At 42.6% G+C, this 23221-nt stretch overlaps 1 protein-coding gene across 1 annotated transcript in view; it reads right to left on the bottom strand.

The window, feature by feature from the left end:
• The window catches only part of LOC124556288 (stAR-related lipid transfer protein 13), a 667281-nt gene that overhangs the window by 219100 nt on the left and 424960 nt on the right, over positions 1-23221 (bottom strand). Inside the window, exon 7 of the mRNA XM_047130265.1 lies at positions 19259-19330. Within this exon, the coding sequence (XP_046986221.1) occupies positions 19259-19330 (72 nt within the window). The remainder of the gene's footprint in view (positions 1-19258; positions 19331-23221) is intronic.

Here is a 23221-nt window from a genome sequence, read left to right as displayed (position 1 = left end):
TAATTAAATACGTGTATATTAAATTCGTCTGTGCTAAGTCAGCACTATAATAAACAGAAGTTAAAACGTTTTGCATTTCTCCTGTGCTTCATTGCAGAACACGAGGCAAGAACGAGAGATACGCTCATTCAATCACTTTGTACCAGCGCGGGTAATTGAGACAATTTACATCGATAATTATCCGGATAATTTATTTATACTACGCGTGTCTGTGCTGCTGCTGAAAGCCATTTACTTATATGGACACTGAACTTGGATATTTCAAGATCACAAAACCTATTATAATTGTCATTGTTTATCGACCTTCTTCGCTGGCGCAACGAAGCAAAGTTTATCGCGAAAAGGTTTTCCATTCAATATTCGCGAGAGGAAGTTGAATCTGCGTCATAGACATTAAGAGGATTAGCAGTGGTATAAGAAGGAAAAATTGAAAAGCTGCTCGTAATTACACATACTATGCTGTTCATAGCAAGGCAACTGCAGCAGGCATGAAGTAGTAACAAAAGTAAATAAATAAAGTATAAATGACCTATGGAAATGTTCACTATCTCTGGTAGACTGTTACGACTGAGTCAGAAACGAAGCCGACCGGGGTGGCCGAGCGGTTCTAGGCGCTACAGTCTGGAACCGGACGACCGCTACGGTCGCAGGTTCGAATCCTGCCTCGAGCATGGATCCGTGTGATGTCCTTAGGTTAGTTAGGTTTAAGTAGTTCTAAGTTATAGGGGACTGATGACCTCAGAAGTTAAGTCCCATAGTGCTCAGAGACATTTGAAGCATTCGGAAACGAAGCTACGGTACTGATGTTACAATCTTCGTCAATGATGGAAGGAAGCAAAATTAGGATTAACGTGCCGTTGACAACGAATTCGTTAGAGATGTCCGCCTACTTAGCTGGGTGGTAACGTGTTCGCCTCTCACGTAGGTGGGCCCTGGTTCGATTCCCGGCCGGGTTGGAGATTTTTCTCCGCTCGGGAATTGGATGTTGTGTTGTCCCCATCATCATTTCATCCTCATCACCGGCGCGCAAGTCGCCCAATGTGGCGTCGACTGAAATAAGACTTGCACTTGGTGGCCGAACTTCGTCGGATGGTGCCTCCCGGCCAACGATGCCATACGCTCATATCATTAGATTTCGTTAGAGATGAAGTACAAGTTCTTACTGGAAAAGGCTCTGGAAGGAAATAGACCGCGACCTTTCAAAGGAACCACCCTGACATTCGCCTTTGGTGATTTAGAGAAATCATAGAAAACCTAAAACGAGTCGAGTCTAGCGTCTTACACTTCCCCACCTTCCTCGATATGAAGGATGATGAATGGCAAAACAAGAATGCAAAATGAGAAACCACTTTCGCTTGCGGTCCCATCAACAGCTGTATACAGAGATGATCACCACACCCTTATCGAAATGTATATTAACTTGAATGAGAAAATTTTTTAATGTTTATTGAACTTTCGCTGGGGTACGACTTGTGCAAGAAAAAATTGTCAATCGGGCACGTTCACTGACATATTTGCGAACAAATAAAGTTCTGCGGAAGGCGTTCAAGCACTAAAACACTCATAACGCGATCTTAAGAAGCTTATAAATTTTTCTGTCACTTTTCACTTCTTTCACGTCTGTCAGCAATTTCTTAATGTGAAAAATGCCAAGTTTCTGCGAGGTTCGGAGTCCACGGTAAACAGTAGGCTGGATAAATGAGAGGACTGCAGAAAATGAACGATCGTATCGATGCCACTATACATCTATACTCTATGAATCACAGTGAACCACTTGGCTGAGAGATTTTTTATGACACATGTTAAGGTTATTTCGTGTTCCATTTGTGGATAGAGCATATGTGGCGGCGCCGCACAAGCCAGGCCTCGATGCCAAGATCCAAACATTCGCTAACACACGCAAGCTGAGCACTTGCGCCATGCCTGCAGCTCTTCAATCACGACGCGGGCGCTGGGGCAATAACGGGCGTTTCGAGACATTTCGATGGAGCTTGGCGGGCTGCGTACGTGACCCCAACTGTAACAGGATCCGCCTTGTCTCGTATAACAGCTTTCCATCTCGCCAGGCTGGGCTTATCGATACAGCCGGGCTTCGAACCGGCGTCTACTGTGTATTGGATTCGTTCTTCGTGCTGCAGACCGCTACCGGATGGGGCATCGAATCTATGCCCTCCTAGTTACTGAGCCGCAGGGCGCCTGTGAGAACCCGACATTCGCTTGTGCTGGCCGGGACAGAGCTGCACCGTCTGCAACGTAACAACTACGTTCAGGCCGCCGCATCTGACGCAGTACTGCCGAGGTATGCCGACCTTGCAAGATCTTGGCACTACTGAAGCAGTAGCTACAGCCAACCTAATGACACTGTGGGCCGCGAGATCGACTCCTGACCACGTCAGTGGCACATAGACGCCATAGGTCGATTCCGGCCAGCGCCACCGGAAGAGGGGGCTCACCTGAACTGCTGTACCTTACTGGAGTAATAAAGAGTTTGCTATACATCCCAGCTGTTACGTCGCAGCCAGGACGCCACAGATGCCAGAATAAAGAGCCATCTTGTAGACACGCCGGCCGGGGTAGCAGAGCGGTTCTAGGCGCTACAGTCTCGAACCGCGAGACCGCTACGGTTGCAGGTTAAAATCCTGCCTCGGGCATGGATGTGTGTGATGTCCTTAGGTTAGTTACGTTTAAGTAGTTCTAAGTTCTAGGGGACTGATGACCTCAGAAGTCCCATAGTGATCAGCCATTTGAACCATTTTTTGTAGACAGAGGTTCTTAGGAAATTTTATACTGAATTAAGGTAATTTTCTTTTCTAGTTGTTACCTGTACGCTCGGTTTTATGTGAGCTACCAGTTTAGCGCGATTCTGGCCTTGTGGCATGGACAGTTTGTGATAAAATTCCATTTAATTCGCCCCTCTTTTCATGAATTTGAGATCTAATCCAAATGGACTGCTTCAGATGGAAACAGCTTTGTTCGCTGCAAAATAAATGCTAAATAATAAACGTTGGTAGCCCGCATCTCGTGGTCGTGCGGTAGCGTTCTCGCTTCCCACGCCCGGGTTCCCGGGTTCGATTCCCGGCGGGGTCAGGGATTTTCTCTGCCTCGTGATGGCTGGGTGTTGTGTGCTGTCCTTAGGTTAGTTAGGTTTAAGTAGTTCTAAGTTCTAGGGGACTTATGACCACAGCAGTTGAGTCTTTTTACTTATATTCGCATTATCATCTTTCTTCGTGTAGTTCAAGATTTCGACTTGATTCGTCTTTTACAAATTATCCCCACCGTTACTAATATGTAATGGAAGCATATCAAACATCATTTCAATGCTCCGTCGAGCTTGCATAAAACATGTTTCTGCTATTAACAGCCGGCCGAAGTGGCCGTGCGATTAAAGGCGCTGCAGTCTGGAACCGCAAGACCGCTACGGTCGCAGGTTCGAATCCTGCCTCGGGCATGGATGTTTGTGATGTCCTTAGGTTAGTTAGGTTTAACTAGTTCTCAGTTCTAGGGGACTAATGACCTCAGCAGTTGAGTCCCATAGTGCTCAGAGCCATTTGAACCGTTTTTTTTTTTTTGCTATTAACAAACAAATTTCGCACTTTTGCCTTTGAACATGATGAAGGATGTTCTATTGAGTACAAAATAACAAGAATAATTACATCGATTTTTTTATATTTGTGTATGTAAACTGTACGTGCATCAAAATTAATTGCTTTGGTTGTATAAAAGAGCAGAAGTTATTCGATCAACTAATTTTTATTACTTATAAAATGCAATTCATATTTTGTAAGGTTATAAAGTACACAATGAATTATGTGCGGTTCTAATTATGTGCAAAACAACCAACCAAACAAACAAAAAATAAAGATAAATCCTCGGTTCCCAGTTTCTCTCAAATACCTTCGTTTATGTTTCTTTCCCTACCAATGTAACTAATATTACGAGTAATCGAACCACTTCTACGTCATTTATGTAGCGTACCAAAACTACCAAACCGTGGTTTTGGCAGAGCGCAACTATATTTGATATACACCACGATAACGTATTTTTTTATTTTTAGTATGACATTTTTCAAGTGACTTTTTTTAAATATGTATTGAACACTGACCCACGAACCGCAGACATTGCCAAAGCGGGGAAGGTGGCGTGCCTCAACGGTACACATAACTGTACCGTAGGTGCAGAAGCAACGGAGGGGTATATTTGGAGAGGACAGACTATCCCGTGGTTCCTGAAGAGGCACAGCATCCTTTTCAGTAGTTGCAGGAGATGCAGCATGGATGATTGACTGATCTGCCATTGTAACAACCAGCCAATATGGCCTTGTGTTGGTATTGCTAACGGCTGAATGCAAGGGGAAACTACAGCCGTTACCTTTCCCGAGGATACGCAGTTCTACTGTATGGTTAAATGACGATAACATACTATTGGGTAAAATATTTCGAAGATAAAATATCCGGGCGAGCCCTATTCAGGAGTATGTCGTCATCAGGAAAAACAAAACTGGCACTCTACCGATCAGAGCGTGGAACGCTAGTTTTCGTAATCAGATGAGTAAATAAGAAAATTTTATAAGGGAAATGAAAAGGTTCGAGTTAGGGACAATAGGCATTAGTCAAGATTTGTAGCAGGATGAACAGGACTTCAGGTTTATAAATACAAAATCAAATGGAGGTTAGTTAGTTTAATGTTTCATGGATCGTTTGCACGATAAATCGTAATGGTGTGGATCGAGTCATTTGAAATTCATATTACAAATCACTTTGTAAATAAGCCTAAATGCTGAGCATTCACATTTTTAAATTTTCTTAAATAAAAAAGAAGACATATAGATGTAAGTTGGTTAGTCTTACCCATTACACATTACAATAATGGAAATTCTTTTTCGGCATGCAAGGAGTTTCCAAGGAGAAACTTTTTCTGTTTATTTTAAAATTTTACTTTGCTGTCTATCAGGCGCTTTATACAACTGGGTAAGTGATCAAACATATTTGCTGCAACGTTGTGCACCCCTTTCTCTGCTAAAAAGATCTTAACGTTGTGTAATAATTGTAATTTTTCTTCTGGTGTTGTAGTTGAGTACATCATTGTTCTTTTGAACTGCAGTTGATTATTTACAACAAACTTCATGAGGGAATAAATATGCTGTGAAGCAGTAGTCAGAATGTCCAATTCGGCCCGCCGCTGTGGCCGAGTGGTTCTAGGCGCTTCAGTCCAGATCCGCGCAGCTGCTACGGTCGCAGGTTCGAATCCTGCCTCGGGCATGGATGTGTGTGATGTCCTTAGTTTAGTTAGGTTTAAGTAGCTGTAAGTCTAAGGGACTGATGACCTCAGATGTTAAGTTCCATAGAGCTTAGAGCCATTTGAACCATTTGAAGGATGTCAAATTCCTTAAACATATGCCTACAAGACGATCGGGGGTTAGCACCACATATTATTTATAGATCACGTTATTGAGCAATGAAGGTTAAATTTCTTAAAGATGACTTACCCCAGAACATTACTCCATATAAAATTATTGAATGAAAATAAGCAAAATAAGTCAACTTACTGATTTATCACTCAACAACTTCGGACTGAAATAAGTTGTTCTAGGTGCTCCAAAATGTGTCAACGGTATCCAAACAGTATCCATGTACGAACATTGCCAGGAGGTGTGGCCGTGCTGTTCTAGGCGCTTCAGTCTGGAACCGCGTGACCGCTACGGACGCAGGTTCGAATCCTGCCTCGGGCATGGATGTGTGTGATGTCCTTATGTTAGTTAGATTTAAGTAGTTCTAAGTTCTAGGGAACTGATGACCACAGATGTTAAGTCCCATAGTGCTGAGAGCCATTTGAACAATTTTTTTGTTCGAACATTGCCGCCGTTATTTGTTTCGACAAGCGGCGGCTGTGTGTGTACAAAGGCACAATGTCACTTGTTCTGTGTAATTCATCATTCTTTATCTCACTGCATTCTAATTATAATCCTGAACTTACATTTCCTATTCCAAAGGACTTAATTCAGCGCCTTTTAGCTCCTGTCCCGCTTAGACGAAACATTTTAGAAACGAATTCTATTGTACGTCTCATCAGTGTTCTAACAGTTTCCGATGGAAATCAAAGGAACAAACGGTAATATGACTTATATTTAAGCATGGCTTGTCTGCTTGTACGGCGCAGCAGTCTAACGGACTGAACTTTCCACAAGAGTATCTAAGTAGAGTCCATCGTCAACAAAGTAGCGACGAGAAGCAACAGGCTGTGCATCTACATGAGCGGTGGAAACTTTTAATGAGAACACGCACGCGGAGCATAGGTCGACCTCTGATAGGTCATCTTTGCTGGCGCATCATGTGCATACAAAAGTGCAGCACGAAATATACGTGTCACCTCGAAAGCCACTAAGCCCCACCATACTTGCCTTTCCATATGTAAGTGCACTACGAAGTGTTTGTCTGCAGGGTGGCTGTGACTTAAAATGTCCTACGACAGATAACGAACAGTAATTTAAAAAAAAAGAGACAGCAGGAGAATAGGGAATTTTATCTTCTATGGGGGAATTGTGGAAGATATTTATTCAGAAGAGAAACAATGAACGCCCTGCATCCAAAGGGACTAATGCCACCAGTAAGAAAGGGTAGAGTCTTACACATTTAACACGAACGACTGGCCCCATAGGCACAAAAATAGAGAAAAGCAACACCTACCATTTACCTCAAGTGATTTAGGGAGACCTGTACATGATGAACCATTTCCACGCTTTCATTAACAGTATTCATACTCGTTGCATCATTGATGACACGATCTTCAAACTTTAGTTTGCGTACTTCAAGTAAAACTTCTTAAAACAACGATAACTGAAAACAACCTAAGAACAATGCGGTATAAAGAAAATATAACATATAATTACAGTAAGGAAAGTTGTGTTTAAACCTAGAACAAGTATGGAATGTATAAAGTGAACGTGTCAGTTTAGTACTGCACGAGTATCGTCAGTGCTCATACATAGTGTAATTACGAACAGCCACACAGCACATCCAGTGTTAACGGCGGGCAGTAGCGCGCCTGCCATGAGAGAACCCTAAATATGAGGTTCAGGTCCGAAGTCAGGCCACTCCATGCGCTAAATCGTTCGCTATTGAAGACATTCAACCCTGCGTACTCGAGGATTGACGTCTTTCAGGGCGAATCATTACACGCCCCACAGGCATCAGGAAGTGCACAAACATCAAGTATGTCATCTTTATAAACCTACTCACCCTTAGTTCACGTCGAGGTTTCTGCGTCCATGTAAATACTTCCCCCCCCCCTCCCCCCCCCCCCCCCCACGAACCGACACTTTCTCCTCTGAAGGCCTCAAGTTCATTTGGGAGAAAAGCAGACTTTAGCGGTAACTGCGATGTGAACGTACTACCCCGAAAAATAAGGTCTGGCCACAGAGATGTATGTTACGAATAGTGCACATAATGCTGCCAAGAGAAACAGGCCCTTGATTATGCGCACTGCACTCAGCTCCAATTGATTTTTTTAACTTTTAATGTTTTCAGTCATCGGTATTTAGACTGGTTTCATGCTGCGTTCCATCTTTCCCCATCTTGTGCCAACCTTCCCACCTCTAGGCAATAGCTACGTCCTCCAGCTTCATCAGTCTGTTTTATCAATTCTAACGCTTGTCTAGCTCTACTGTTTCTTCTCTCTACCGTTCCTTCCAGTGCCTAGTAAACTGTTGGTGGATGTCGTAGCAGATATCCGACCTTATCCCTTCTTCTGGTAAGGGTGTTTCGTAGATTTCTTTCATTATCTAAACTTTTTAGTTCTTCTTCATTTCATTCTTTATTTGTACACATAATTATTAACATTCTTTTACGTTTTCGACGGTACACGTTTCAGTTCCATACCTTTCTGTTCTCTAAACATATACTTGCAGGAATTTCTTCTTTATAAGGTAAGGTGCCTACTGTTTTAGATATTTGTCTTATAATGAGAGTAGTATCTTCAAGCCACGATTTAGTGAAACTATGCGTTAGTATAAACAAATCCGTGTAACGTTATCTGCCTCTGAAAACGAGTAATAAATTGAGTACCTCACACTTACAAAAAATCGCAGCAACTAATAAATGACCGGCGTAGCTTGTATAAATTAACATCAAACACTATGAAGATCACTCGTAAGATCATACAAAAATTAGAAGAGTGTAATTGTGACCAATTTATATTTGAACATTCTGCAATGTTGATTGTAGTCCCTGTTTCTAATCGCAGTACTTAGATGTGGAAATGATGCTAATATTTCTCAAATGGTTCAAATGGCTCTGAGCACTATGCGACTTAACTTCTGAGATCATCAGTTGCCTAGAACTTAGAACTAATTAAACCTAACACACCTAAGGCCATCACACACATCCATGCCCGATGCAGGATTCGAACCTGCGACTGTAGCGGTCGCTCGGCTCCAGACTGTAGCGCCTAGAACCGCACGGCCACTCCGGCCGGCGTAATATTTCTCCAAACCATTTGAATGATGATAGGGTTCAAAAGAACTGAATATGCTTTACCTACTACGGAATTCTGAACACATCAATAAAATGCTCTTTACACCGAGCGAGGTGGCGCAGTGGTTAGCACACTGGACTCGCATTCGGGAGGACGACGGTTCAATCCCGTCTCCAGCCATCCTGATTTAGGTTTTCCGTGATTTCCCTAAATCGTTTCAGGCAAATGCCGGGATGGTTCCTATGAAAGGGCACGGCCGATTTCCTTCCCCATCCTTCCCTAACCCGAGCTTGCGCTCCGTCCCTAATGACCTCGTTGTCGACGGGACGTTAAACAACACTAACCTAACCAAAATGCTCTTTACAAGTTATTTCATGGAACATGAAAGCACACACCAACGTAACACCACTATAAACATACAACACGCAGCTAACAGGTGTTTACATTTATTTTGTCATGTGTTTCTTTTAAATTTTGCTAATTTTGTTTAATGTACTTTTCAAGCTATATAATTATTATTACATTATTTCTTATTGTGTTTTCTTTCACTAGGCATAAGGAGGAAATGTGCAAGCAAACTGAATCGAAAATTGCAGAATTAGCCGGCCTAAGTGGCCGAGCGGTTCTAGGCGCTACAGTCTGGAACCGTGCGACCGCTACGGTCGCAGGTTCGAATCCTGCCTCGGGCATGGGTGTGTGTGATGTCCTTAGGTTAGTTAGGTATAAGTAGTTCTAAGTTCTAGGAGACTGATGACCTCAGCAGTTAAGTCTCATAGTGCTCAGAGCCATTTGAACCATTTTTTGCAGAATTAAGAAACCACAGTCTGAACACCACTCTTCTAAAGTTGGGTGCCCATACGATAAATAGTTTTCCGTTTGCACTGGCTCAAGCAACGAAAGTTTGATTATAACGATCCTTTATGACCTTCGCCTAGACTTCACTACTACACCACGCGACCGGTGTTACAATCTCCCGCCGGTTCCCGATGAGTCAAAACTTACGCTGGGAGCAGCGTCGTGTGCAGCAGAGGCAATACTGCATCTCTTCCAGCATTTTAGTGACACAGTATTAGACTACAGGTACCCGAGGCTTATCAGAGATCTGTAAATGGGCGAGTTCGTCGCACACACACGATTTTTGTTCATGTTTTTTTTTATGGCAATGCAGGTATATACATGGTAGCCACTCTTTTTGTGACTGTTTTGTTCTGGACTGTACTGGAGTCTTTACTCGACGCCGGCTTTCATCAGACTTTCCTCTGATGAAGCTGCCTCACAGCGATATCAGTTTGCGACGGGGGCAGGTATCAAGCTTCAGAACTAGGAAGCCTGGCCAGACCTTCAAAGGGAAGGGCACCAAGCGGTGGGCTGTTCGCGGTTACGAAAAGCTGAGCAACATCACAGCTATGGAAAGTAATGCAGAAAACTGGTCACGAGAAATAAAGGAAAAAACTACACTTGAAAATTGAAACACAGGAGAAAAGTCGATTAGAAGAAGTAGAGGCTAAAAAGTAGTTAAAATTACCAAAAGCTGTCTATGGAACAATAGTACACAGGAAAACACGCTTCAGATAGAAAAGAAACAAAGATCCAAGTAACTTTGAAAAGCTGCCGTGTGAACTCCCACGGTACCCGCTAAAAGCACAAAATGACTAAACCGGAGTAAACATTTTGCTGAAGCCCAGTTACAGAGAGAAATACGAACATTCATGGTAAGAAGTTCATATGCATGACGTCACACATTACACAGAAAGATATCAAACAATACACAGATGATTGTTCATCGTAGTACGGGTCCTACAGTCCTCTCTAATTTGGGTATACTTCATAATTTTCGTATATAATGAACTGATGGAAATAAACAACTGGCAACCCTAAATAGGACTCTGTGACTAGTTCTACCAAGTCGGACATAACCATTGTCCATCGTTTATAAAATAGAAATTTCAAGCAGATAGCACGGACAGCACTATGACTTGATTTATGGCGGCGTTGGTGCAGTACTGTTGAATAGTAGAGTCTAAGTTTATATCTCTGTTTGTGACGAGCTCTCATTGCGAGCACTTTCTTGTTTACGTAGAGTAGCGCAGTCATTCGACCTGTTTGGTCAAATATTGGTTCAAATGGCTTTGAGCACTATGGGCCTTAACTTCTGAGGTCATCAGTCCGCTAGAACTTAGAACTACTTAAACCTAACTAACCTAAGGAAGTCACACACATCCACGCCCGAGGCAGGATTCGAACCTGCGACCGTAGTGGTCGCGCAGTTTCAGACTGTAGCGCCTAGAACCGCTCGGCCAGTCCGGCCGGCCCAAATATTAGTTGACCACAATACTGTTGCACCTGGGATTGACGGGACTTCGGTCGGCTTATCATGAGTTTTTATTGTAGTATTTCGCTAGGACATACCGAACCACTTGAGAGTATATGAGCAACTGTCTTGAAATCATTTCAGTGCGATGCGTTTTCCTTAGTTAGTACTTGTTTAACGTCACAGCGTATTTCCGATAACTGCCGCGGGAGATCAAGTGCAATAGTACACATATTGTGGTAGGGTACTAGTATTTCAGTGTTTATGTAAATGTTGTGGCGCTGTACGGCGTTTGGGAAGCTGATAATCATTTTACAGTCGTTCTCTTTGATAAACCACGAGTAACGGCTTGTCACCTTGACTACCACGATTTCCTTGACATCAGGAGGGCATCTGACACCATCCCGCAGTGCTGTTTAGGGAAAAAAAACAGCTTATCGAGTATCGGATTTGCTACTGGACTCTAAGACAGATCTCAACACCTCGGCCGGCCGGTGTGGCCGTGCGGTTCTAAGCGCTTCAGTTTGGAACCGCGTGACCGCTACGGTCGCAGGTTCGAATCCTGCCTCGGGCATGGATGTGTGAAACGTCCTTAGGTTAGTTGGGTTTAAGTAGTTCTAGGGGACTGATGACCTCAGAAGTTAAGTCCCATAGTGCTCAGAGCCATTTGAACCATTTTTCAACACGTCGCTTTTAACGGAAAAAATCGACAAATGTAACTTTTTTAAGAAATTGCCACCATTTGACTGTTAATTGTTCATTTATAGTACACAATCGTGATTTCGGCTTTGTAGCCATTCTCAGGTGCATGATGAATTGCAAATTAATAAAGTATACATATCATATAGTGTTGATCGTACAAACAAGCGGTTATTACGTATTTTCAAACATTACTTGCATGTTAAAATATGTCTGTCATATGTCAGTCGTATGTCAATGTCAGTTGATGAACAGAAGCGATGATGTAGGCCACAGGGATATATTAGTTGCTAAATACGCCATACCGTACGTTAATGGTTTCTCATGGTGCACAAAGTCAGCTAGATTTTATATCTTGGATATTTACTCGTATCCTGTAATACGACAGCCGGCCGCGGTGGCCGAGCGGTTCTAGGCACTTCACAGTCCGGAACCGCGGGGTTGCTACGGTCGCAGGTTCGAATCCTGCCTCGGGCATGGATGTGTGTGATGTCCTTAGGTTAGTTAGGTTTAAGTAATTCTAAGTCCTAGGGGTTCAAAATGGTTCAAATGGCTCTGAGCACTATGGGACTTAACATCTGTGGTCATCAGTCCCCTAGAACTTAGAACTACTTAAACCTAACTAACCTAAGGACATCACACAACACTCAGTCATCACGAGGCAGAGAAATAAGTTCTAGGGGACTGATGACCTGAGATGTTAAGTCCCATAGTGCTCAGAGTCATTTGAACCATTTTTTTTCGTATTTTCGATGATGACGTGTCACAGACAGAACAGACATATTTTAACATGTAAGTAATGTTTGCAAATACGAAATAACTGCTTGTATCTATGCCCTACGCTGTATGATATGTATGCTTTCTTAATTTCCAGTTCGTCGTGCATTTGAGAATGGCTACAAAGCCGAAATCATGATTGAGTACAATAAATGAACAATTAACAGTCAAATTTGGAAATTTATTTCAAAACATTCGATATAACTGAAGCCCCCACGAAGGAAAGATCATTAGAAGTAAAGGTAATTTCCAGAGTACCCCAAGGAAGTGTGATAGGGACGTTACTGTTTTCAGTGTCTGTAACTGGCCTAGTAGAAAGTGTCGGGTGCTCTTTGACACCGATCGCAGATGATTCGGCTGTCTATAACAAATTGGTAACGCCATAAAACAGTATCGATGTTTAAAATGACCTCGGAGGACAGATGAATGGCGCATGCTCTGGCAATCGACCCTCAACGAAAGTAAATGTAGCGTACTGAGAATACATAGGAAACGAAAGCCACTACAGTACAAATACACTATTGATGAGAAACTGCTAGAAACAGTATCTGTCGTAAAATATGTAGGAACGGCCACGTAAAACTAATGGTAGATGCCAGACTGGGATTCATAAGAAGAATCTTAAGGAAATATTGCTCATCGACGCAGGAAGTGCCTTATAATGCGTTTGTTTGATCGATTCTTGAGTATCGTTCATCAATATGAGATCCTTACTAGATAGGACTGATAGAAGAGATAGAGAAGATTCAATGAAGAGTGGCGTGTTTCGTCACGGGATCGTGTAGTCAGCGCGAAAACGTTGTCGAGATGCCCAACGAATTCCGTTGGCAGACGCTCCAAGAGAGGCGTGTGCATCACGGAGAGTTATACTATCGAAATTTCAAGAGAGCATTTTCCGAAAAGAGTCGGACGACGTATTACTTTCGCCTACATACATCTCGCGTTGAAAACACGAGAAGAAAATGTGTGAAACTGGAGCCCATTCAGAGGCTTACCGACTGTTATTCTTCCCATGCGCAATTCATGAGTGGAACAGGGGACGGGGGTTCAGTTAGTGGTACCAAAAGTGTCTTCCGCCACACACTATTAGGTGGCTCGCGGGTTACGACGTAGATGTAGATGTAGAGTTTGTATTTCTTGACTCTGTGGATTCTGGCCTACAGGAAATAAGGTACCATAGCTTGTTCAACGTTGCATTTTTGTACACCATCCAAACATATACTGCACTAAACAGAGTGCAGCTTCTGATGCTGGCGGGCACACGGCGTCAGGCGTGGATCTCTGCTGTGTACGCCGGCGGTCTCGCTGCCTTCAACTTGTTATACCGAGAAGGATTGATTCACCTGTTCAAATGGTTCAAATGGCTCTGAGCACTATGGGACTTAGCAAATGAGGTCATCAGTCCCCTAGAACTTAGAACTACTTAAACCTAACTAACCTAAGGACATCACACGCATCCATGCCCCAGGCAGGATTCGAACCTACGACCGCAGCGGATTCACCTGTACCGCAGCGTAATGACATTGATCACGTATCAGTTACTATAGAAGTTGACAGTGCCCCTTATGCTCTGAAGAGTCATTGTAAGGATGTAGTCAGTACTGAAGTTCAGCAAGTAGTCGGAAATAGTGACGTGGACAATCAGCCTGTTAATGACGAACACTTTGCCACAGAAAATAGTCTTGCAAGTATCGTAAAAGATGGTTTTTCCATTCAAAGGAACACTATACGGTCTGATGGGAAAATGACAGTGTTGATATTACTACAAAGCTAATGAAAACTATGCTACAGTTAAAAACGAGAGACATAAACAAAACGTCTGTGACTCTTACTCTGTTTATATTGAAAGTAAAATAGATAGTTTTAGAAAGATTCTCCCAATGTCTGTTGGGAAGTTAATACATTTGGGTCATGCTGAAAGTAAAGGCAAAATTGTTAATACTATCTCTCTCAGTGAAAACAGGATCAAAGCAGAAGTAATGCATGCACTCGCCTCCAACTACTTACGACGAGCAGATTTATTTGAAAAGCACAATTTAGTGACATTGACACCCACTTACATAGTACACAAGCAAGGTATTATTCTAGTAGTAACTTCAGAATTTGAAGAGCGGGAAATACTTTCCTAAATCGAATCAGCTGTTAAACTGATTAGAGTGAAGAGAGTAGCAAGAAAATAAATAAATAAGGGAAATCAACTATTGTTAAACGCCAACCACGCTGTCTAATATTCGATTCACAGGTGTTTCCCAAGTACGTTTACTTGCTTGGGACTAGGTGTGTATGGTATCCATATTATTTCCCCTGTCCGTCAATGTTACAAAAGCCTCAGTTTCAGGCATTTCGACAGATAGTGCCCTAGTAGCGAGCACTGTAGTAAAGATGGTGGAGAACATAGCTACTAATTTACGCTGTTTACATTATGGAGGAGGCAATCTCGCAATGCATAAGAACTGTTCCACTTTGCTCAGGAAGCTTAAAGAGAACGAATTCACTATACTCAATAACTTATCATTCATAGACGTCGAAGTCAGATTTGGTTAAAATGCGAGTACCAATGCACAGTCAGGCTTGGTTAAAATACGGGCGGGATTACAGCTCATTCCCTCATCTTTTTGAGCCTGTTCATCAGCAAGGTGGTTACCGATCCCCCATCCGTACCTCAAGACATTCCCCTTCAGATACAGGTGAAGACAGAGTTTACCAGTCGATTCTGTTCCTGGAAGCGACTAACATGAGGAATACAGGAAACAATATAAATTCAAATTATAAGAGACAAAAAAAAAATGGTTCAAATGGCTCTGATGCACTATGGGACTTAACAGCTGTGGTCATCAGTCCCCTAGAACTTAGAACTACTTAAACCTAACTAACCCAAGGACATCACACACATCCATGCCCGAGGCAGGATTCGAACCTGCTACCGTAGCAGCCGCGCGGTTCCGGACTGCGCGCCTAGAACCGCGATACCACCGCGGCCGGCTATAAGAGACAACAATTCCCGACATTCTATTTGGCGGCCAGTAAACCGATAGTTTAGTAGACACATTCGTTTCCAGTCTTACGAAGTTTGAGCGCTGTCTTTCAACCGAAGAGGATGAGCCTGAAACCCTACGAAATGAATCCCCGTCGCCCTTAAGGCCACCCCTACGACAATGAGACAATCGACTCAGACAAGTTCTGCAAATATGATATTAACAATTCTGGGACAGTTCTCTACCAGAGCAGAGTTAGACAGTACAGATCTAAGGAACAAAAAGTTCTAAGTATCTGTCGTGCCCTTTCAAAAGAATCATTCTGGCATTTTTCTCTAGCGAGAAATCACAAAAAACCTAAATCTGGATGGCAAGACGCGAATTTAAATCGCCTTCTTCCCGAATGCGAGTCCAGTGTGCTAACCACTTGCGTCACCTTGCTAGGTGTGTCTCGGAGGAACATACATCCATCAGTTCGTGAATTTATCTAAATTAACCATACATAGATGATTTGCGCATGACTTTTCTGGACAACCTAGGGCACTGACTTTCATGTTCCCTTCTTCTATAGCCGTACTAAACGTTATTTTTGAGTACGTACTTTCTATTGCTTCAGCAAATGTATTAACCTCATCAGTGTCACCTATTAGTAACAGCCATCACTGATGTAACGTTTTTAAAAAATACGATGCGTGACAAAATAAGCGAATCGCCCAAAAGAAGAGGAGGAAACGAAAGGAAACTTCACTGGTTGAGAGAGTATGTGACGTTATTTTAGTTTAGAAAATCGAGTCAAATTTACAAAAAACCTGGCATTATGATCCCACTTATAACTACGAAGTTCCACCGCATTGGAGCTGCATGCATACACTGATTTGATTGTGAATGGTATTATAAAGCCACTGTATCATCTCATGAGGCAAACTGGCCGAAAACTGTTGTAACTGATCCATTATATCCTGGGTACTGAGACTGATACAAAGTTGACGTCCGAGCTTGTCCCACACATACTACTGGCGGCAGATCTGGGGATCTTGCTGGCCACGGGAGTGTCTCAACAACACGCACACAGTCCATACACATACTGCCATGTGTGGATGAGAGTTGTCCTGTTGAAATATGGCATCTCTGTACCGTCGCATGAGAGGTAACATATGAGACGCAGGATGTCCGTGACGTACTGTTGTGCCATCGGAGTTCCCTCAATCACTACCAGCCCTGACCTGAAGTCATACCCGATGACTCCTCAGGGTGTGCGGACATTTGCCACGCCGGACATTTGCCACGATTTTACCTGCTCCGAAGGTTTGGGTCCCTTGTATTCCTCTCCTTCTCCTCCTCCTCATCGCCTACTGAGCGTTTCCGATGGTTTACTTAACATAGAACCAGAATCTCTTTCGATTTTCTGCCACATTTCTAGAGAGAGTTTCGTTGTGGAAACTATTAAATGCATCTCGCATTGAAATCCGCACCAAATTTCGAGCCTCAGTAAAACTTCGCCAATCTTGGAGATTTTGCGTTCGTCTAAATTATACTTGCCGTTTTCAGTGCTCCTGCAGCAGCTTTCTGTCGTGTTTTGTCTACCATGGGAGATCAGTTCCGTTTCTTATTAATTTATTTGGTATGAATCTCTCGAGTGCTGTTGATACTGTTTCTTTGAACTTAAGCCACATATGGTCTTCACTCACATAGTTTGACGTCTTAGAAAGACGTCCACCGAATTTTTAGTTGCTTTTATAAACAGATATATTTCGCGTTTAGCTTTGGTGAATTTCGTTGTTACGGAATTGAGCCTCACTAGGACTGTGTGTTAACTAATCCCTGTATCCGTCGTGACCTGAAAGGTCAAGTGTGTTTTCGTAACCATTTACAATTTGAATGGCCTCGTGAACTAATTGTCCAAAATAATTTAAAAAAAAGCATTTAGAACAATTACCGAAGTTGTTTTCTATCCACAATAGGGTCTGAAAATGTATTTTTGTCCCCATACCTAAGGTAGATTGAAGGCACTGCCAACTATAATTGTATGAGTAGGGTACCTATTTGTGATGAGAATCAAGTTTTCTTTGAACTGCACAGCAACTGCTTCATCTAAGACCGGGGATCGGTAAAAGGAGCCAGCTATTAATTTATTCCGGTTGTCGAATATAACCTCTGCCCATACTAAGTCACAGGAACTATCTGCTTCAATGTCGTTTGTGAGCTGGAACACACATTACATTATTTTTCCTTAAGTTGTGCTTCTTGTTTTTGTTGTAGTGCAGATCATTACAATTACGGCTTTTCCCTCCAAAACCTAGGATGCTTTCTCTAAAACATGGTTCAAATGGCTCTGAGCGCTATGGGACTTAACGGCTGAGGTCATCAGTCCCCGAGAACTTAGAACTACTTAAACCTCACTAACCTAAGGACATCACACACATCCATGCCCGAGGCAGGATTCGAACCTGCTACCGTAGCGGTAGCGCGGTTCCAGACTGTAGCGTCTAGAACCACTCGGCCACCCCGGCCGGCTGATGCTTTCTCTGTGACCCTGTAAATACCAGAGCTAAACAATGTAGAACAACAACTTACGCTACAAGCATAGCATTCTGTATTACTTCGTTTCCTTATTTCTAACATTTTAAAATTTTACGTCGACTTTAGATGACATGTCAATCATAGATGTTATTATCTCTATTTAGTGAACGTATTTTCAGTCACGTTCTGAACATAGTCCCGCTACACTTTATTAACTAATGTTTCGCCGCAAGGGATATCGCATTTTAGAGAGTAAATTAATATGGGGTATGTCGCTTTTCTTTTCACACATTCACATACCCATTTCTTCTTTCCTTATTGTCTTTTGCGCATGCAGTTGTAGTAATTAAAGTAGGCACAAATGCAGTGATCAAAAATAAATGATTAGCGCATATTCGCACTCTCTTTACATCGTTCCTTTCTCCCATGGCTCCCACGGCTATGGACTGTTTCTATCGCAATCAGTAAGCGTGAAAGTAAGCTACCGTACAGACAGAGGGATCTATATTTATACTTAGCAGAACTAATTACATACTGACATAATCGTCCGTATTGCTTTCGTTTCCCGAAAGTTATAGATATTTCGTTTTCGGAAAGGAAGCTGTGTATCTGGCCAAGATGTCGAAGAAGGTCCCGTAAGTACTGGTTGTATCGAGCAAGATTTGAAGACGGCGGTTTGAAAGCAGTCAGAAGTAGTACGAGGAAGGGCGTCCCTTATCTGAGGGATCGCTACCTGGGGAAGGGGCAAGTGTGGCAAATGTCCGGCGTGGCAAATGTCTGGCATTCCTCCTTAGACCTACATGCCAGGAGCAACACAGTTGTGTCTCTCCAAAAACATTGGAGGGAAGGGACCTCTCCTCATGCCGCCGCCATGCACGCCGACTATTGCCATCCGTGGTAAAGACAATGCGACGCTGTTCATCAACAATCTAAGCTTCCCTGTCACAGTACTACTTCATACGCATCTGTTTGTGTTGTGGTGTTAATGGCATCCTAAGCATAGGACGGTAATTCTTAGCCATGCTACTACTGGACTCCGACCAATAGTGTGGGATAACAGAGAATGTTACAGGGAGTCAATTATAGTCCTCGAGTGGCAGACGCAGATGGAAAGGTGCTACAATGTGCCTGGTGTGGCCGTGCGGTTCTAGGCGCTTCAGTCTGGAACTGCGTGACCGCTACGGTCGCAGGTTCGAATCCTGCCTCGGGCATGGATGTATGTGACGTCCTTAGGTTAGTTAGGTTTACGTAGTTCTAAGTTCTAGTGGACCTGAGTAGCAAGACTGTACTGACCATTATTACGAATGAATATTACGAATATCTTCACTGTCAGCGACGTTACGCTGCAATGATCCTGAGAATTATGACATTATATACATCTACGTTGAGGCATTAAAGTGGATTAAGTTTATCGCACACGAATAACAGACTTCACTGCTTTGAGGAGGCTGCATCACTGAGAGAAAGGTCCTTGCAAAAAGAACATAAGGAAGCAGCAGAAACTGACCTTCGTACATCTGCGCATACTGAGGGAATCCCGCAGCACGAAGCCACTTGCATGCTTCTGCTGACTCGATCTCTGCAATATAAAGAAACATAAAACTATTAATAATATATATAAGCTACTTACAACTAAGTTGGATATTAGACCACATACTAAGGATTATCTCAAACGCCCAAGTTCAGCAACAAGTTTTGGTCAGTGAGTTTTCAAGTATCAACATATGTGACATAGATGGCAATAGCTTTTGACTGTATTGACTTACAAGCTTTTAATATTCTACACAGCCGAGGGACAATATATCATAGCATGTGACATAAATTTGAATTTGATACACCAAATACATCTTAACAGACGGACAAACAGACGGATAATAAATAACAAAAATATTTGTTCGTGTTATATAAATGCAAATAAACTATTTCCAGAATTTTTTTCCTTTACTTGTACTGTGAAACCTTACTTATCGCCAAATTTCAAGATTCGTACATGTTTCGATGAGTGAGTTTTCGAGTATCAGAATGTGTGACATAAATGGTCTTATCTTTTGACTGAATTGACTTAACAGCTTCAAATTTTTACACCGCCAAGGGATCGTAAACATTAGTGAGTGACAATTATTTTATCTTGATATGCCAGCCTGTTCTACAGAAAATGGGTCTTAATGGATGGACGGACACACAGACAGACAGGCGGGTAAAAAATGACCAAAATATTTTTTGTCTTATGTAATTAAAAATTAGCAATTTTCGGATTTCTTCCATTCCTTGAACTGTGTGCTACCGAATTCGAATAAACATTTGAATGACAGCGCATTGTCAAATAATTTCTTAAAAATGAGACAATACTGGTTCCATCAACACCGATTTGTCGTCGCTTGAAAGTATTCATCTGGGACTCGTAGGTACTCCAGAATACGTTGTCTCGCACTGCGCATTATTTAACAAATTATACAAAGCATTCTGTTAGCATCCGATATATACACAACTGTCGGAAAGTGTGGTGTAATTAACGATCTACCGAAAAAGTCACCAACGGACTGCCGATAGAACACGAGGAATGGCGATTCCGTGGACTTCCTTAAGTAAAAATAAAGTACAAAATCAAGTATTATCCAACTGTGAGTATAAGTGAAGTGGGAGCGAAGCGCAATGAAAGTGAGGTGTTCAGTGACATTATTTATGTGGTGCTGATACCTCCATCGTTAAGTGTTCACATCCTCGCCAACGCACACATCTACAACGGTACGTAATGCACAGAAAAAAGAAATGCCTCTGTCTCATCTGGCTCAGGTTGAACACTTACACTCACAAAGGGAGGCCACGACGTTCGGATCACGAATTTACTTCAAAATTTGTACACTTATAGTAGTCATTAGGACAACATAGTGTGTAGTTAGTAAGGCGTGATGTTTAGGGATTTCGAGAAAATCGCAAGAGAAATTTAACGCGTCATTGATGTACCGGTGTGTTACGACCCTGGGCACGAGATGGCGGCGATCAGGTGGATAGCGTTGAAGTTTCTGTAATCAGTGGATAGCTGGATCGAGTTATGCTAATGTTTTTTTTTTAATTTACATTTTTTTCAACACTAGTCATATTATTTCATACACATTACATTTGAAAGGTAATATGATGAAACGATACGGGTATCTGCATGAAATTTAATTGAATTTCCAATGCTATTTGGTTGTTTGCTAAATTTATTATCACAACAGATATTATATTTATAACTATCGACAAGTAAGCCCCCCCCATGCATGAAGTTCTCCTAAAAATGTATGCCTGTAGTGATTTCCGGAATCCCTTACACACGCAGTCAGGTAAGGTACTGAGAACTGCTTTCCATCTGGCCGTTTCGATATGCAGACAAAGTTTTCAAGGAGAAGGGGCGGGCTTGGAAAGTCCAAGTCAAACATCGATAAATAAAAGTTTAAATAATTTTATTCAATAATACAGTCAGTTACAAAATGCCAAAATACGAGGGTAATGTACTATTAATCGTAGGGTGTGCTTTCGACATTACGAGCTGCAGGATGATACTTTTCATACAGACACAAAAGAAACAAAGACCGTCCGAACAGGCCACTGCACTCCCGGCCGTTGTCAATTTTCTTGACCCGTGCCGCTACTTCTAAATCACAGTTGGCCTCAGAAGGGATGAGCGCACCCCGCTTCCCAACAGCACTCGGCATATCCGGACGGTGACCCATCCAAGTGCTAGCCAAGCCCGGCGGCGCTTAACTTCGGTGATCTGATAGGGGAACCCGTGTTACCACTGCGGCAAGGTCATTCATACAGTCACGGGAAACAAATTAAAACGGCATCTACTACATCGAATGAATGGAATTGTCCCGAATGCACTAGGAATCTTCAGAGTTTCTAAGGAGTAACAGAGTTCATTAACATTTTGAAAAAAAAAAAAAAAATCTCTTTCTTCCGTCAATTTGGATGCAAAGTATGAGTAACGCATTTCCCTAAATATTGGTGCCAAAAATTGGCGATGTATAATTGAATGTATTTTAATAGTATCTTGATGAGAAGTAGTTTCTCGGTCGTTGTCAGTCACAGTGTGCACAAAAAAAGGTCACATAATGTTGGTTGTAATAATAAAAACTAGTAAACAGCGAAATAACAGTGGAAATTCAACAAAAGTTCATGTAAATACACGTGTCATTTCGTCATATTACCTGTGTACGAATTAATGAGACTAGTATTTAAAAAAATATAAATCTAAAAAAAGATGATCGTGACTTGATCCAACGATCCACCGATTATGTAGCTTGAACGCGACCCCATGACCGCTGCCAGCTCGTGCTCATGGTCGCAACGCACTTGCACATCACTGACGCCTGAGACTTCTGCGATTATCTCAGTACGCCCTACTACTTGCACATTATGTTGTCCTAATCGAGTCTTAAAACTGTACAAAGTCTGAAGTAAATGCGTGATCCAAACGTTACGGCCTCCCCATGTCAGGTAACTACTGACATAAGGTTAGAGTTATAGCTATGGTAAAGAGTAGCTATAGGACGTGTAAAATGTAATATACAACTGAAACTGTATCAAATCTGACAATGTTTCTCAGTCCCCGCTAACCGTGACCCTGCAAAGAGAGCAAAGGTTCTAGAGCTTCAGAGACTAAGCTACATCTGCAGGACTGCACTGAATTGGAACATAACGGCAAAGGGACGATGAAAATTGGACACAACCACTGGCGTTAACAAGTCACAAATGTGACGGCTGCTGGATAAATTACCGGATATGTGACCTAGAGGTGATCGTGTCGGGTACCCGGTGGCACACCATACCATCATGCCAGGTGCTGAGACCGTATGACGATGGAGAATGAAATCTGTCGTTAGTTCTCCTTGGGGCCTCCACTCATGGATAAGTCCATCGTATCACTGCACACAGAAACGAGACTCGTCTAAAAAGACGATGTGGCGCCACTTCTGCCTACAGTGTGTCCGTTGGGGACACCACTGTCGGAGCGCCTCTCTTTGCTACGACGTCGAGGAAAGTAGCAACAATGGTCGCCGTAATGGCTGTACGTGGTGCTCCAGACGTCGTTGCTCTGTTCGAGTGGGCACTTTTCTTGCTGTGAACAAGCCCATTTTCTGACTCAAGATTAGTGACGTGGCTGTATAAACCTGCACGACTGAGAGAACGTTTTGGTTGGTTGGTTGGTTTGGGGAAGGAGACCAGACAGCGTGGTCATCGGTCAGAGAACGTTTTGTTCATCCCCTCAGGCGCTACTCTCTTGGGGCCATTGAGATCCAACAACCTGATGAGTACGGCTATCCTAAATCCATCGAATCTATATTCGCATGACAGTCTCGAGATACCGATTGATGTGAACAATATCGCGGAGCAATAAGCTGCAGTCTCGATAGACCAGGATCCAATTGTCGAATTCCGATAATCCTGGTAGATGTGTATCCTCCTTGCACGAGGCGTAACACGATCT

This window comes from Schistocerca americana, chromosome X (genome assembly GCF_021461395.2).
Source record: "Schistocerca americana isolate TAMUIC-IGC-003095 chromosome X, iqSchAmer2.1, whole genome shotgun sequence".
Lineage (NCBI taxonomy): Eukaryota > Metazoa > Arthropoda > Insecta > Orthoptera > Acrididae > Schistocerca > Schistocerca americana.
This window is presented reverse-complemented; position numbering and strand designations above follow the sequence as displayed.